The 15,149-nt window shown below is 58.2% G+C and overlaps 1 protein-coding gene across 1 annotated transcript; it reads left to right on the forward strand.

Moving 5' to 3' along the window:
- Nucleotides 1–10,980: 10,980 nt before the first annotated feature.
- On the forward strand, nt 10,981–13,792 carry LOC104296146 (class II histocompatibility antigen, B-L beta chain). Its single transcript, XM_054177232.1, has 5 exons — nt 10,981–11,106; nt 11,417–11,686; nt 12,651–12,938; nt 13,117–13,223; nt 13,765–13,792. Exons 1-5 carry the CDS (start codon nt 11,016–11,018, stop codon nt 13,771–13,773), a joined length of 765 nt encoding a protein of 254 aa, XP_054033207.1. The 5' UTR covers nt 10,981–11,015; the 3' UTR covers nt 13,774–13,792.
- The last annotated feature ends 1,357 nt before the right edge of the window (nt 13,793–15,149 follow it).

Below are 15,149 nucleotides of genomic sequence, written 5' to 3' on the forward strand. Positions count from 1 at the left end.
AGGAGATTCCTGGAGCGAATAGAGGACTGCTTCCTGACGCAGCTGTTAAGTGAGCCTACCAGGGGACAGGCTCTGCTTGACCTGCTGCTCTCCAATAGGGAAGGGCTGGGGGGAGATGTGACCGTGGGAGGCTGCCTAGGGTGCAGTGACCACGAGATAGTGAAGTTTTCAATATGCAGGGAGATAGGGAGGAGCACCAACAGAACCTTCACCTTGGACTGCAGGAGGGCAAACTTCAGCCTCTTTAAGAAACTTATTTGTAAAGCTCCCTGGGTACCAACCCTCAAGAAACGAGGGGTCCAGGAGGGTTGGAGCTGCTTCAAACAGGAGCTCTTGAAGGCACAGGAACTGGCGGTCCCCATGTGCCGAAAGATGAGCCCAGGGGAAGGCTCTGGGCCTGGATGAGCAAGCAGCTCCTGGAGGAATTAAGGGAAAAAAGGAGGCTGTATCACCTTTGGAAGGAGGGGAAGGCTTCTCGAGGTATGTTTAAGGAAGTGGTTAGATTATGTAGGAATAAAATTAGAGAGGCAAAGGCCCAGCTGGAACTGAAGCTGAACACCTCTGTGAGAGACAATAAAAAGCATTGTTACAAATATATCAACACTGAAAAGAAGGGCAAGAAGAACCTCCACTCCTTACTGGACCTGGAGGGGAACACTGTGACCGAAGATGAGGAAAAGGCTGAGGTCCTGAACGCCTTCTTTGCCTCGATGTTTAACAGCAAGGTAGGAGTCCAGGATGAGTGGCCTCTTGAGCTGGGTAATAGGGTCGGGGAGCAGTGTAATGCCCCAGAAATCCATGAGGAATTAGTTGGGGACCTGCTGAGCCACTTGGACACCCACACGTCCATGGGACTGGATGGGATCTGTCCTAGGGTGCTGAGAGAGCTGGCAGATGAGCTGCCAAGCCGCTCTCCATCATTTTCCTCCAGTCCTGGCTCACTGGAGAGGTCCCAGATGACTGGAAACTGGCCAAGGTGGTCCCCATCCACAAGAAGGGACGGATGGAGGAACCTGGAAACTCCAGGCCTGGCAGCCTGACCTCAGTGCCAGGGAAAGTGATGGAGCAGATTATCCTGGTGGCAATAACTGCACCTGAAGGATGGCCAAGGGCTCAGGTCCAGCCAGCATGGATTTAGGAAGGGCAGGTCCTGCCTCTCCAACCTGATCTCCTTCTATGATCAGGTGACTGTCTGGTGGACGTGGGGAGGCCTGTGGATGTGGTCTGCCTGGACTTCAGCAAGGCCTTTGACACCGTCCCCCACAGTAAACTGCTGGCTAAGCTGTCAGCCCCTGGCTTGGACAGCAGCACTCTGTGCTGGGTTAGGAACTGGCTGGAGGACCGAGCCCAGAGAGTGGTGGTGAATGGTGCCACAGCCAGCTGGCAGCCAGTCACCAGTGGCATCCCCCAGGGATCAGTGCTGGCCCCCATCCTCTTCAACATCTTCATTGATGATCTGGATGAGGGGATTGAGTCAGTCATCAGCAAGTTTGCAGATGACAACCAGCTGGGAGCAGATGTTGGTCAGTTAGAGGGCAGAAGGGCTCTGCAGAGGGACCTCGACCAACTGGACAGATGGGCAGAGTCTCATGGGATGGCATTTAACAAGTCCAAGTGCCAGGTGCTGCACTTTGGCCACAGCAACCCCAGGCAGAGCTACAGGCTGGTGTCAGAGTGGCTGAGAGCTGCCAAACAGAGAGGGACCTGGGGGTGCTGATTGACAGCCACCTAAACATGAGCCAGCAGTGTGCCCAGGTGGCCAAGAGGGCCAATGGCATCCTGGCCTGTATTAGGAATAGTGTGGCCAGCAGGAGCAGGGAGGTCATTGTGCCCCTGGACTCTGCATTGGTTAGGCCACACCTTGAGTCCTGTGTCCAGTTCTGGGCCCCTCAGTTTAGGAAGGACATCGAGACACTTGAGCGTGTCCAGAGAAGGGCAACAAGGCTGGGGAGAGGCCTTGAGCACAGCCCTGTGAGGAGAGGCTGAGGGAGCTGGGGTTGCTTAGCCTGGAGAAGAGCAGGATCAGAGGTGACCTCATTGCCCTCTACAACTACCTGAAAGGTAAGTGTAGACAGGAAGGGGGTTGGTCTCTTCTCCCAGGCAACCAGCACCAGAACAAGGGGACACAGTCTCAAGCTGTGCCAGGGGAGGTTTAGACTCGAGGTGAGGAAAAAGTTCTTCACCGAGCGAGTCATTCGTCATTGGAATGTGCTGCCCAGGGAGGTGGTGGAGTCGCCGTCCCTGGAGGTGTTCAAGGGGAGATTGGACGTGGCGCTTGGTGCCATGGTCTAGTTGTGGGGTCTGTTGGGACAGGTTGGACTTGATGATCCTTGGGGTCTCTTCCAACCTTGGTGATACTGTGATCTTCACTCCTCCTCATTCTCCTCTGCTTTCAGAGAGAACCTCGCTCCCTCCAAAGGGACTGTTCTGTGTGGTATGCTTAGAGGAAAGCTCTGGTTGCCTGCTTTATCTGCAGTCTCCAATGTGACTAATGTAGCCTTCCAACACCAACTGGGTTATGGGATCAGAAGCCACGCTGAGCACTTGTGCACCAGGCATTTCTGAGACTGTCTAGACACCAGTGTTACTTTGGTGACTGCAGCATGAGCTGCTTTTGCTGTGTGATGTATCTGCACACTAGTGCAAAATACAGCTTTGTCTATAAACAAGGAAATAAACCTTGGTCAGGTAGGATTGCAGGTGATCCACCAGCAGGAGGCCACAGCTCCCAGCACAGCGTGCTTGGCAGCATGGCCATTCCTACTGACAAATAGCTTCCTGTTCCCAGTCCTGTTCTGCAGAGCTGCCTGTAAAGACAGAGGAAGTGACTCTTTGATTCGTTGCCTTCCTTCCAGCAATGCTTTTCACTCTCAGGCAGCAATAGATCAAGGCTCTGAGTTGTCCAGAGGAGAAATGGATTCTCTGAACACACAGCTGCTAACATGTGATAGGGCAAGAATGAAAGCATGGAATGCTCTTGAGAAGATGTGAGTTAAATGCTGGAGTCGTTTCAGTTCTCAGCCACTGCAGTTCCAGCTTCTCCTTTCCCTTCCCCCCCCAGAAGGTGAGCCTTCAGCTCTAGGTGTCCTAGGATTGTCATGGATTCCAGGCAGCCAACACCTTTAACCCAGCTCAAGTTGGTTCCTTCCTGGCCTGAACTCCTTCCCTATGCATCCACCAAAGCTCTCAGCCATCAGGAACCCTTCTGCCAACAGAGGAGGGGGAAGCACTTTCTGTCTTGGAGAGGAGGGACACAGTGTAATTGGAGTTCAGCTCCTGGGTTTCTGCAGGGTACCTGAAATCCAAGTGTCCCAGGTTTGATGTGTATAGCTTGGGAGTGCTTTGTAGCTGGGAGCTCAGTTAGAAATCAAACTCAGGCTTTTGCCCCTGTAGTAACTGTTCAGCTGAGGACTTCCTCTCTCCCTGCCCCACGCAGACTTGCTGATTCTAAAGCTGCTGCAGCACACCAGAAGCCACAGATGGGAGAGCTCCAAGAGGATCTTGGAAGGACCATAGCAAGAGGAAGATGCTGCTGGGAAAGTACAAATCAACAGCAGGGATTCCTTCATGTTAAAGGATTTGCAGACTCTCACCCCAAGGTGGGGACTGGGGGCCTTGGAGCTGGAGCTTACAAGGGTTGCTGCACACACTGCAATGGGATCACAGCACTTCATGCAGTTCTGTTTCTGCAGCTGTGTTTGTGCCTGTGCTGAGACAAGCTGCACTACCTCCTGCTGCCTTTTTGCCCTTGGTTGACTTTACCTGCTTCTAATTGCAGTTCTGATGCTCCTGGCACTATCTTCATTCTAAAGGGGCTAAGGAGGAATCTTCAGTTTCCTCTCTTCCTGACACTGCCCACTGGGAAGTGTCTGTGTGTAAGAGAGCAGCTGCTGTAGTGGTACTTGAAATATGCACTGCCTTGGTTTGAGCACTGCCCAGGTAACAGACTCCTGGATCTAAAACTGGAGAAAGAAAGTCCTCAGCAGTCCCAAGGACCATTAGCTGTGGTGGTGGCAGTGGCACTGTGCAGAGCACACACATGCTTGCTCTCAAATCTGAGCAAGCTGAGCTACAACAAGAGACTCTGCACCTGGGGAACCAAAATGATGATCTACCCTGGTGAGCATCCAGCTGCTGAGCAGGATGTCAAAGCCTTTGGTGCTGCTGTTTCTTTCTGGGGTAACCATGGAAGGGATTTATTTTATAGGGGGTTTAAGTGATTTTAGACTTCTGTAGCTGCTTTTGTTTCCACCCAGAAGTGATTCACTTCTGTTTTCGTGGTGCTGAGCTCCAAGTTGCTTTCCTAGGAGTCTGTGGAATGCTTGCAGACATTTGTGTTGGAGCTGCCTCCATTTGCAGCAGTCAGTGCTGCCTGGCTGGTGTTAGTCAATCAGCAGAGGATCATTACTAGATGGCTGATGCTCTGAAGTGTTTGGCTTCTTACTGTGGCTGGGTTAAGCACAGACTTCTGGCAAAACTACTCAAACCTAACTTCTGGTTAACTACTGTGATTGAGAGATGGAGACAAAGCTTGATGCAAGCCAAGTGCCTACTTCGTTCTTTCTCTAGGCTAACACAATCAAAAGCAACTCGTGACTGGTAATGAGATGTGTCCCCACGACAGGTACAGGCTCGTGACTGGCTGCCGAGGAAGTGCCAGGGAGCACAACCCTTGGCAAGGCTCAGACAGGTGTGAGACAGAAGGCTAATGAGTGCACATTTCTTAGCTAAGTTCAGAGAGAAGACAGAAGACTCTTGCAATGTTTGCCAGCTCTGATTCTCAGCTCCTTGTGTGGCTCCCTGAGTCACAATGGCTGTTGGTAATCAGCCAAACGCTTTTCTCTCTCTACACAGCTGCAGTTTTTCCCCAAGGTCTGTGGCCCACAAGAGCTAAAACATTTTCTTCTATCAGCTGAGCATTGCTTGAGGTTCTACTCCCTAAATTCAGTGCCTCAGTTAAGTTTTCTGAGCCTCTTTGAGGGGGTAGACTTCAGTTGGTGTTGAATGTGCCCATCTGCCTGGCTCCAGCTGCAGTAAGGGTTGGTTTTAACTTCCTCAGCCTTGCTCAAGCTCTCTTGCCTGGTCTGGGGACTGCTGGGAAGCCTCAGTCATCTACACTGCCACATCAGTGCTGCTGTTCTCATTCCATGTCACCTGGAGGAACTGCGAGCAGTCATCTTTGAGTGGAACAGCTCTCAAGACAGACTTCCAGAAAGCATATCACACACTGCTGTTTCTCGTGAGGCTAAGGGAATGGTAGAGGTCCCCTCAGCACAAAGCTTGCCTCTGAGAAGCTTTACCCTTTAGAACACTAATCAAGAGTCAGTTGCTGTGTGCCTGGGGCTTGTCTGGCTGGGACAGTTTAAATGTTACTCTCCAGTTCTTGTCTTCTGGACAGGTCCAGTTTCCAGGAGCAGAGCCTCTGGAAGAACATCTTCAGCCCTGGTTTGGAACTCCAGAGCAGGATAAAGCCCCCGATGGTACCACTCAAGAAAGGGCTCTGTTCCAAGCAGCCTTTGCAGTAGGGACAGAGGGAATCTGCCTTGTACATCAAATAACTGCTTCAGGTCAAACCCCATCAGCCTCTTTGAAGAGGTGAGGAGAGCTCTGGTAGCATGCAAATTCAAGGCCTGTGAGGAGAGGCTGAGGGAGCTGGGGCTGCTTAGCCTGGAGGAGAGGAGGCTCAGGGGAGACCTTCTTGCTCTCTGCAACTCCCTGCAGGGAGGCTGTAGCCAGGTGGGGGTTGGTCTCTTCTCCCAGGCACCCAGCAGCAGAACAAGAGGACACAGTCTCAGGCTGTGCCAGGGGAGGTTTAGGCTGGAGCTTAGGAAGAAGTTCTACACAGAGAGAGTGATTGTCCTTTGGGATGGGCTGCCTGGGGAGGTGGTGGAGTCACCACCACTGGAGGTGTTTAGGAAGAGCCTGGCTGAGGCCCTTGGTGCCATGGGTGAGTTGATCAGATGGTGCTGGGTGAGAGGTTGGACTCGATGATCTCGAAGGTCTTTTCCAGCCTGGTTCATTCTATTCTGTTCTCAATTCCTTGCTCTCCCAGTTGCTGGTTCCCACAATTGGCAAAGCTGGAACACAAGGACAGAACTGGCAAAGCAGTGATGTTGTCCAACCCCTGCTGGTGTGAGGGATGTTCTACACTGGGGTTGTTTTGGATGGCAGAGAGAGAAAAGCCAAGGTGCTGAAGGACACAAATGAGAACAGGAATCGATCACCAGCTGAGCTGCTGTGCCCCTTCTTGGTCTGCAGCTTTGCTGTCATTCCCCAACTGAAGTGCCTGATTCCCACAGGGCACACCACCAAGGGCTCCTTTTAAACTCCTTACCCTGTTTGCAGCTCATCCTCTTGTGGCACCCAAAGTGACTTTCTTGTGGCACCCAAAGTGACTTTCTTGTGGCACCCAAAGTGACTTTCTTGTGGCACCCAAAGTGACTTTCTTGTGGCACCCCATGGCCATGTGCAGATGGTTTCCATCTGGGTTGGGCTCTTGGGTTTCATTCAGAAGCAGTGGCCTGGACACTTCCCTGCCACCCAGTGGCAGACAAACTGCCTAGTCAGGGCTGGCTGTTTTTCCTGAGCTACTTAGCTGCTTCTGGGGCTTCTCTTTTTGTCTGTTTTGTGTCCAAAGGGATTTTTACAACAAACCCCTCTGTTAAGCATGAATGCATCTGCTGGTCACTTCCTGTGCTGTGAGCAAAGGGGGTTGGTTGCAATGTTCAGTCTAAAGGCTGTCTGCTAGAGTCATCTCACCCCATCATCATTGTGCTTATTGGCTGTCCTTCAACTTCATAGAACCAGAGTGCTTTGGGTTGGAAGGGACCTCCAAAGGTGGCCAGGCCAACTCCCCTGTGGTGAGCAGGGACATCTTCCCTTGGAGCAGGCTTGTGTGGCCTCATGTTGAATATAGCTGGGGCTGGGGCTGCAGCTGCCTCCCTGGGCCAGCTGTTCTGGTGTGCCCCCACACTGCTGGTGAGGAACTTGTTCCTCACATCCAGTCTCGATGTCTAACTCAGAACCATTGCCCCTCCTCCTAGCACTGCAGGCCTTGCTGCCATCACCACTTCAGGCAGAGGTTTACCCCTGCACAGCTCTTACTTGCCTCCAAGTCTCAGGCAATGGTTCAGGTGTGAAGGGGTGCTCCTGCTCCCTTGCCTCCCCCCATGCTCTCTGCTACCAACTACATAGGCATTTGGCACTGAAACCCTGGGATCATCTCCATGAGGAGTGAAATCCTTCTGCATTTCAGAGGTAACAAATAGGATCTAGAGCAGGAGCTTGCTTCAGCACTTGCTTTAGAGGGAAAGGAGGCAGAAGTCACCTGCACTCCAGTTCAATTGTGTATCCTCTTCCTGTACTTGTTGAAGAGAGCTTTTTTTCTTCCAACAGCCCCTAAGGAGGCTCTGTAGAGCCCTGTGCAGCCTCTATAGTGCCCTAAGGAGCCTCTAAGGAGCCTCTAGAGAGCCCAGTGCAGCCTCTACAGTGCCCTAAGGAGCCTCTAGAGAGCCCAGTGCAGCCTCTATAGTGCCCTAAGGAGCCTCTATAGAGCCTGTATAGAACCCTAAGGAACCTCTATAATGCCCTATGGAACCCCTATAGAGCCTCTAGAGAGATTCCATAGAGCCCTAAGGGGCCTCTGTAGAGCCCTGTGGAGCCTCTATAGAGCCCAATGAAGCCTATATAATGCCTAATGGAGCCTCTATAGAGCACTGTGGAGCCTCTGTAACATCCTATGAGCCTCTATAGAACCCTATGGACCCTCTGCAGAGCCTCTGAGGAGCCTCTATAGAGCACTATGGAGCCCTATGGCGCTTCTATAGAACCCTGTGCAGCCTCTATAGTGCCCTAAGGAGCCCAAACAGCTTCTATAGAGCCTCTATAGATGCCTATGTTGCAGATAGAGCTAACCCCACCCTAGCCTAGCCCTGAGGAGCCTGTAGAGAGCCTCTATAGAGCCCAATGCAGCCTCTATGTAGCACTATGGAGCCTCTATAGAGCCACTATAGAGCCCTTATGAGCCTCTATAGGGTCCTATGGATCCTCTATGATGTCCCATGGGGCCCAATGGAGCCTCTATAGAGCCCTAAGGGGCCACTATAGAGCTCAGTGGAGCCCTGTGGAGCCTCTCCTGTGCCCTAAAAAGCCCTACAGAACCTCTGTAGGTCCCTATGGAGCCACTTTAGAGCCTCTGCAGAGCCCTAAGGAGCCTCTCTAGAGCACTATGGAGCCCTATGGAGCTTCTGTAGAACCCAACTGGCCCTGTGGAGGCTCTATAGTGCCCTAAGGAGCCTCTCTAGAGCATCTATAGACCCCTAAGGAGCCTCTATACAGATTCTATAGAGGCCTAAGGAGCCTCTATAGAGCCCAATGCAGCCTCTCTAGAGCCCTAAGGAGCCTCTATAGAGCCCTAAGGAGCCTCTATAGAGCTCAGTGGAGCCCTGTGGAGCCTCTACAGAGCCTCTAGAGAGCCACCAGAGAGCCTCCAGAGTGCCCACAGCTTCCAGCTGAGCCCTGGGCTTGAAGGCAGAAGCTGAGCAGCGCTGAGGGGGGACAGCATCAGCGCTGAGAACTGCAGCTCCACGCTGGGCTGGATCTGCCACAGAGAAGCCACCCAGCTGTGAGCCTGAGGGGCCACAAGCTGGGCTGGGACCAGCAGAGACGCTCAGGGTGGTGTGGGGCTGCTGGAGCTGCTGCTGTGCAACAGGAGCCCCTGCAGGAATGGCCTGAGCTGGGCTCTGCTGTGTGCTGTTTGCCAGCTGCTTTCTCACTGGGGGGATTGGGAGCAGCTGGGGCTCTGCTGTGCACTGGGGACTCGAGGGTCCTGGGGGCTGCTCTGCATTGGGGACCCCAAGATCAAGAGGTCTGCTGTAGACTGGGGACCCCAAAGGCTGCAGCTCTGCAGCGGTGCAGGTGGCCACACTCACTGTGCCCTCAGGGGCTGCTGGCAGCTTCCTTCCCACACCCTGCAGCTTGGCTCTGTCCCTGCCACCCACAGCTGCTACCGAGGCTCCTCCAGCATCCTCTGGGGGTGGAGATCAGAGCTGGGTGGGGCCCTGAGAGTCCCCAGCTGCAGCCTTGCAGGAGCACCAAGCTTGTCAGGAGCTGCTGCTGCTGCCTGGACCACCTCCTCTCACCACCTGCACTGAGAAGAGGAGGGAGGAGAAGCCACCAGGGACCCTCAGGTCCCAGCCACTGCTGCTGTCCTTCCCCAGCTCCTTCCTGCCCGTGGCTGTGCTTTAGAATCTGCTCACAGGCTGCAGATGTTGAGCCCAGAACTGCTTTTGTCTGTCCCCAAATGAATCTGCTGGGAGCTGCTGGTGGGCTGCAGGTGTCTGTGGGCAAGGGGCAGTCGGCAGGTGGTGGAGAAGCCACCAGCAGTGCCTTGGGCCCCTCTGTGCTGTGCAGGTGACTCTGGGCTGCCTGTGGAGACACTTCCCTAGTGGTCAGTGGCCTTGGGGCCTTCTGCAGCTGCTCAGCTTGGTGCCTCCACACCTTGTGTGCCATCTCCTGCAGGGGTGGAGGTGCCACATCCTGCTGCCAGCACGGAGCAGCAGTGGGGGGGGAGGCAGGTCCCAGTCAGTGGGGGTGAGATGCAGGGTGCTGACCACGGCCCCCAAAAGGAGATGGTTGGGAGATGAGCTTTGGGTTGGAGCCCCTGAGGCCTGGGGGTGTGCTCTGAGTTGGGCAACCTGAGCTCTGGGGGCTTCTATCCACCCCTGCCCTGGGCAGCCTTGTCCCAACCTGGAGGGAGATTCCTCCTGCAACAGTGAGCATGGTGATCCCTTCAGATCCCTGGTGATCCTTGAGATCCCTGCTGAAACCAGGAGCATGGTGATCCCTTGAGATCCCTGCTGCAACCAGGAGCATGGTGATCCCTTGAGATCCCTGCTGAAACAGTCCCCCAAGTCTGCAGCTCACCAGGGGGTTGCTGTGACCCCGGTGCAGGACAACCTCCACCCTCCAGGACCTTCTCTTGCCTCAAACAAGGTGTAGCAAACCTGAGCTGAGCAGGCAGGGGATGGCTTTGGTGTCCTTTGAGAGCTCTCCAAGGGAGCTGGCTCCTGGCAAATGGTTTAAGGATGGAAAGAGCTCTGCCGGGGGCGGTTTGCCCTTTCCTTCTTTCCGAGCGCTGCAACAGCGCCACCTAAGGGCCTGTGAGGCACAGGGCGGCTGCAGCCCCGGGGATGCGTGGTTGGAAAGCTGCGACTCGGAGAGGGGCCTGGGGAGGTTGGTTGGCAGTCGCTGACCATGAGGCAGCGGTGCCCAGGTGGCCCAGAAGGCCAATGGCATCCTGGCAGGGTGGGCAGCAGGGCCAGGAGGTGTCCATCCCCCTGTGCCCAGCACTGGGGAGGCCACACCTCGAGTGCTGTGTTCAGCTCTGGGCTGTTTACTCCAGGAAGGACACTGAGGCACTGCCCCAAGCCTCTCACCTGCCCCAGCACCCCCACCCATGGCTCCAGGCCACCCCAGCCCCGACTGTGCCCCCCCTGCCCCATGAGCCAGCTCCCCCTGCCCCCGCACCCAGCAGTGCCAGCAGCACCGGCTGAGGGCTGGGGGTGGATCTGGGCAGCCAGTGCCACCCAGTGCCCGGCCAATGGGAGGCAGCCCTGCTGCTGACTCGGCTGTGCCCAGGCAGAGCAGCAGCGCCGGGCACCCTGCGGAGCAGACGGACGCCCAGCCAGGGTGCCAAGGGGCAGCGATGCCCTCGGGCCGGGCACGCCCCTGCAGGGGGCTGTGGGCAGGGGGCAGCCGGGCGCTGCCAAGGTGAAAGAGCCCCAGAGCTGGCTGGGGCCAGCAGCCCCTGGCTGGGGCCGGTGCTGCAGCCCGGGGCCAAGCGGCGCTGGCAGCCCTGCGGGGCTGGGCTCTGCCTGGTGACTGCTGACGCTGCCCAGCGCCGCTCCTGGCTGCGCCGTGCTGGGGCTCCCGGGGCCCGCATTGGGTGAGGCTGGGGCGGGAGCTCAGCTTGCTCAGGGGGTCCCAGCCCCACCGCAGCCTCTGCTGCGTTAGCCATGGAGCCTGGTGCTGTGCTGGGAGCTGCGGCCGTGCTGGTGGCACTGGTGGTGCTGGGAGCCCACCCGGCTGGAGCTGAGGAGCTCTCAGGTGGGCTCAGACCTGGGGCACGGGGAGGGGCTGCTGGGCTTGGGTGGTGCCCTGCGAGGTGCTGGGGGTCTGCTGTCCCCTCCTGCCCCCACTGCTGGGTGCCAGTCCCTCCTGCCCTGGCCTCTCCTGGCTCCTCCCTGGCTGTGCCCAGGGCCCAGGCTGAGGCACGGAGTCCTCTCGGGGTCAGGATCCCCCCAGCAGTGCTGCGGCAGCTGCGTGGCACTGGGGGAGGCTGGGAGGGGAGCGGCGATGGGCAGGGGGCTCCCTGGTGCCTCGCTGCCCTCCCCTGACCTGGCCCCTGCCCCACCAGGAGTTTTCCTGGAGACGTCGAAGTTTGAGTGCCAGTTCCTCAACGGCACCGAGAGGGTCAGGTATGTGCTCAGGTACATCCACAACCGGGAGCAGCTTGTTCACTTCGACAGCGATCTGGGGATCTATGTGGCCGACACCCCCCTGGGTGAGCCCCAAGCGCAGCACTTGAACAGCCAGCCGGAGGTACTGGAGCAGAGAAGGGCTGATGTGGACAGGTTCTGCCGGCACAACTACAAGGTTCTGAGTCCATTCACGGTGGAGAGGAGAGGTGAGAGCGTGGCAGAGCCTTTCCCTGGGCAGTGGGCACCAGCCAAGCCCCTGGCACTCCCCAGATGCCCCAACCCCAGCGTGGTTCCGGGTGGAAAGGGTCCTCTGGGGATCCGGATGGGAGCCTCAGGGCTGCTGGTGCCTTGTGCCCATCCCCCATCACTAAGGTGGTCCCCGCCTGGCTCAGCCCCCAGCCCCATGCAGGGATCCCTCTTTGCCTTGCTGAGAGCGGGAGGGGGGAGGGGGGAGGAGAACAGAGAGGGGAACTGGGTGGGAAGGCTGCCCGGGGGTTTCCGAGGGAAGCTTCCCCCCACGCCCAGGGCTGTCAGCAGTTCCCAGGGCAGAAGTGAGCTGAGCCTGGAGGCTGCTGGAGCTGAGCCAGCAGGATAGTGCCCCACAACATAGCCCTCTGGAGAGGTTCCTGCCAGCTGGCAGCACTGCAACGCCCCCCACTCAGGGCTGGTGCCATGGAATCCCTGCATGGTAGGGGTGGGAAGGGAGCTCTGGAGCTCACCCAGCCCAAGCCCCCTGCTCTGGCAGGGCACCCCCAGCAGCTTGCCCAGGAGCACAAAGGCCAGGGGGGGTTGGAAGCTGTCTACAGGAGGAGACTCCACAACCTCTCTGGACAGCCTGCTCCAGGGCTCAGAACCCTCCAAGCCAAGAAGGTTCTTGTGAGGGAAGCTCCTGACTGGCAACTTTGTGCCCGGGGCCCTGTGTCCTGTGGCTGGCAGCAGGGAGAAGAGCCTGGCCCCAGCCTCTTGCCCCCAGCCCTTGGCTTTGGCTAAGCACGGAGGAGATGCCCAGGAGGGCAGAGTGTGGCTGTGCCAGGTGCAGAGAGGGCTTGGCAAGTCCCTGGGCACGTCCCGCGCTGCCTGGGGACCCCAGAGTCAAACGAGGGTCAGAGCAGGGGCAGGGTGGTCCCTGCCTGGGCTGTGCCAGCCCCTTCCCAGCTGGCTCTGCCCCAGTGCCACCCCAGGTGCAGATCCACTTCGTGCAGCCGAGCTCCCTGCCCCAGGGCACCAGCGCCAGGCTGGTTTGCGCCGTGATGGATTTCTACCCCGCGGAGGTGGAGGTGAAGTGGTTCAGGAACGGGCAGGAGGAGACGGAGAGCGTGGTGTCCACGGAGGTGCTGCAGAACGGGGACTGGACCTACCAGGTGCTGGTGCTGCTGGAAACCAGCCCGCAGCGCGGGGACACCTACCTGTGCCAGGTGGAGCACAGCAGCCTGCAGCGCCCCATCGCCCAGCGCTGGGGTAAGGCTCTGCCCCGGCCCCGGGGCAGCTCGGGGGGCACAAGGTGCTGGTGGGGTCCCCATCTCCCATGGAGTCCTGCTGGGGAAGCTTGGGAGCTGCAGGGCTGGAGGGGGAGGGTGGGGGATGGGCTCTGCCTTGACTTCAGCCCTCAGCCCCCTCCCCGCTCTCCTCCCCACAGAGCTGCCGTCGGACCCCGGCCGCAGCAAGATGCTGACAGGGGTGGGGGGCTTGGTGCTGGGGCTCCTCTTCCTGGGCCTGGGGCTCTGCCTCCACCTGCGCAGCAAGGTGAGCTGGGGGGTGGGGGACAGCGGCTGGGGGCCTCTGCCCAGGGAGCTGCTGGAGGCTCCAGCTCTGCAGGCTTTCCAACCCACCCCCTCCCCCGGCCATTGTCCCCCTGGGCGTGTCCCTGGGGGGTGGGCTCTGGGTGCCCCTGGAGGTGGGCTCTGGGTGCCCCTGGGGGATGGCTCTGGGTGCCCCTGGGGGATGGATTCTGGGTGCCCCTGGGGGTGGACTCTAGGTGCCCCTGGCGGGTGGGCTCTGGGTGCTGCTGGGGGTGGACTCTGGGTGCCCCTGGGGGATGGATTCTGGGTGCCCCTGGGGGATGGCTCTGGGTGCCCCTGGGGGATGGATTCTGTGTGCCCCTGGGGGTGGACTCTAGGTGCCCCTGGGGGGGTGGGCTCTGGGTGCTGCTGGGGGTGGACTCTGGGTGCCCCTGGGGGTGGGCTCTATGTGCTCCTGCTCCAGCAGGGGGTTGGACTCGATGCTCCCCAGAGGTCCCCCCTGTCCCCCACCACTCTGTGACTCTGGGATCCTTCTCTCCCCACAGGGCTCCTGAAGCACCTCCTGCCCCTGCTCAGCCACCGGCCAGGCCCTGCCTGGCACCGCCCTGTGCCTGGCACCGCCCTGTGCCTGGCACCGCCCTGTGCCTGGCAGCCCCACGGCCTCACGCTGCCCCCTGGGCTCAGCCCCTCTGCCCCAGCCCAGCTTAGCAGCCCCAAGATTCCCAGGGCTCTGCCAGGCTGGCCCTGGGCTGCTGCAGCTCTGCCCAATAAAGCCTCCCAGGATGGCTTCAGCCTTGCCTTGGACTCATGGAGCCCTGGAATGGGTCCCTTGGGAAAGGCCTCTGGGGCCATCCAGGCCGAGCCTCCAGCCAGCACCACCCATGGCCACTCAGCCACGGCCTCAGCACTGTGTCTGCAGCTTGTTTGAGCCCCTCCAGGTCTCAGCCAGTCCAAGCATCCTCTGCCTCTGCCAGGGCTGCTGCTCAGCCGTGGCCCTCAGCACCACACCTCTGTGGCTCTCACACCCCTCCAGGGATGGGGATTCAACCCCTCCCTGGGGAGCCTCTTGCAGTGCTTGAGAGCCCTGCAGGGGAGAAGTTTCTTCTCATGTCCAACCTAAAGCTCCCCTGGAGCACCTGGAGGCCTTTTCCTTTGCTCCAGAACTTGTTCCTTGGCATAAGGGAATGACTCTCACCTGGCTCCAGCCTCCTCTCAGGGAGCTGCAGCGCCTGAAGGTCTCCCCTCAGCCTCCTTTTCTCCACACCAACCATCCTCAGTGGCCCAAAGCCACCACATGTGCAGGTGACACCAAGCTGGGTGGTTGCTGATCTGCTTGAAGGTAGGAAGGCTCTGCAGAGGGACCTGGCCAGGATGGATCCATGGGCTGAGGTCACTGGGCTGAGCAGGGAATCATCCTAACCTCACTCCAACCTCCTCTCAGGAGCTGTAGAGGGCCAGAAGGTCTCCCCTCAGCCTCCTTTCCAGTCTGAGCAGCCCCAGGTGCCCAAGAGAGCCTCTGACCCCCGTGGCTGCAGGGGACACCAAATTGGTGTTGAGCTGGTGGAAGGCAGGAGAGAGCTCTGCAGAGGGACCTGGCCTGCAGGATTGATGTGCTGAGGTGTGGGAGATGAAGCTGGGAGAGCCAAACCTTCTCTTGCCTCAAAGAGTGTGTGGCAGGGCCTGGCTGGTGGCTCTTAGTCACAGGCTCCCAGAATCCATTCCCTTGGCAGAGACCTCCAAGCTCATCCAGTCCAGCCCTCAACCCCAAGCCATGTCCCTAAGTGCAGCTCCAGAGCTGCTGGCACCCCCCCAGGGATGGTGGCTCCAGGCCTGCCCTGGGCAGCCTGCTCCAAGGTCTGAGATCCCTTCCAGTGCAGAACTATTTCCTCCTGCCCAGCCTGAGCCCCACCTGGGGCAGCATTTGCCCTGC

The sequence above is a fragment of the Dryobates pubescens genome, chromosome 39 (genome assembly GCF_014839835.1).
Source record: "Dryobates pubescens isolate bDryPub1 chromosome 39, bDryPub1.pri, whole genome shotgun sequence".
In the NCBI taxonomy this organism is placed as follows: domain Eukaryota; kingdom Metazoa; phylum Chordata; class Aves; order Piciformes; family Picidae; genus Dryobates; species Dryobates pubescens.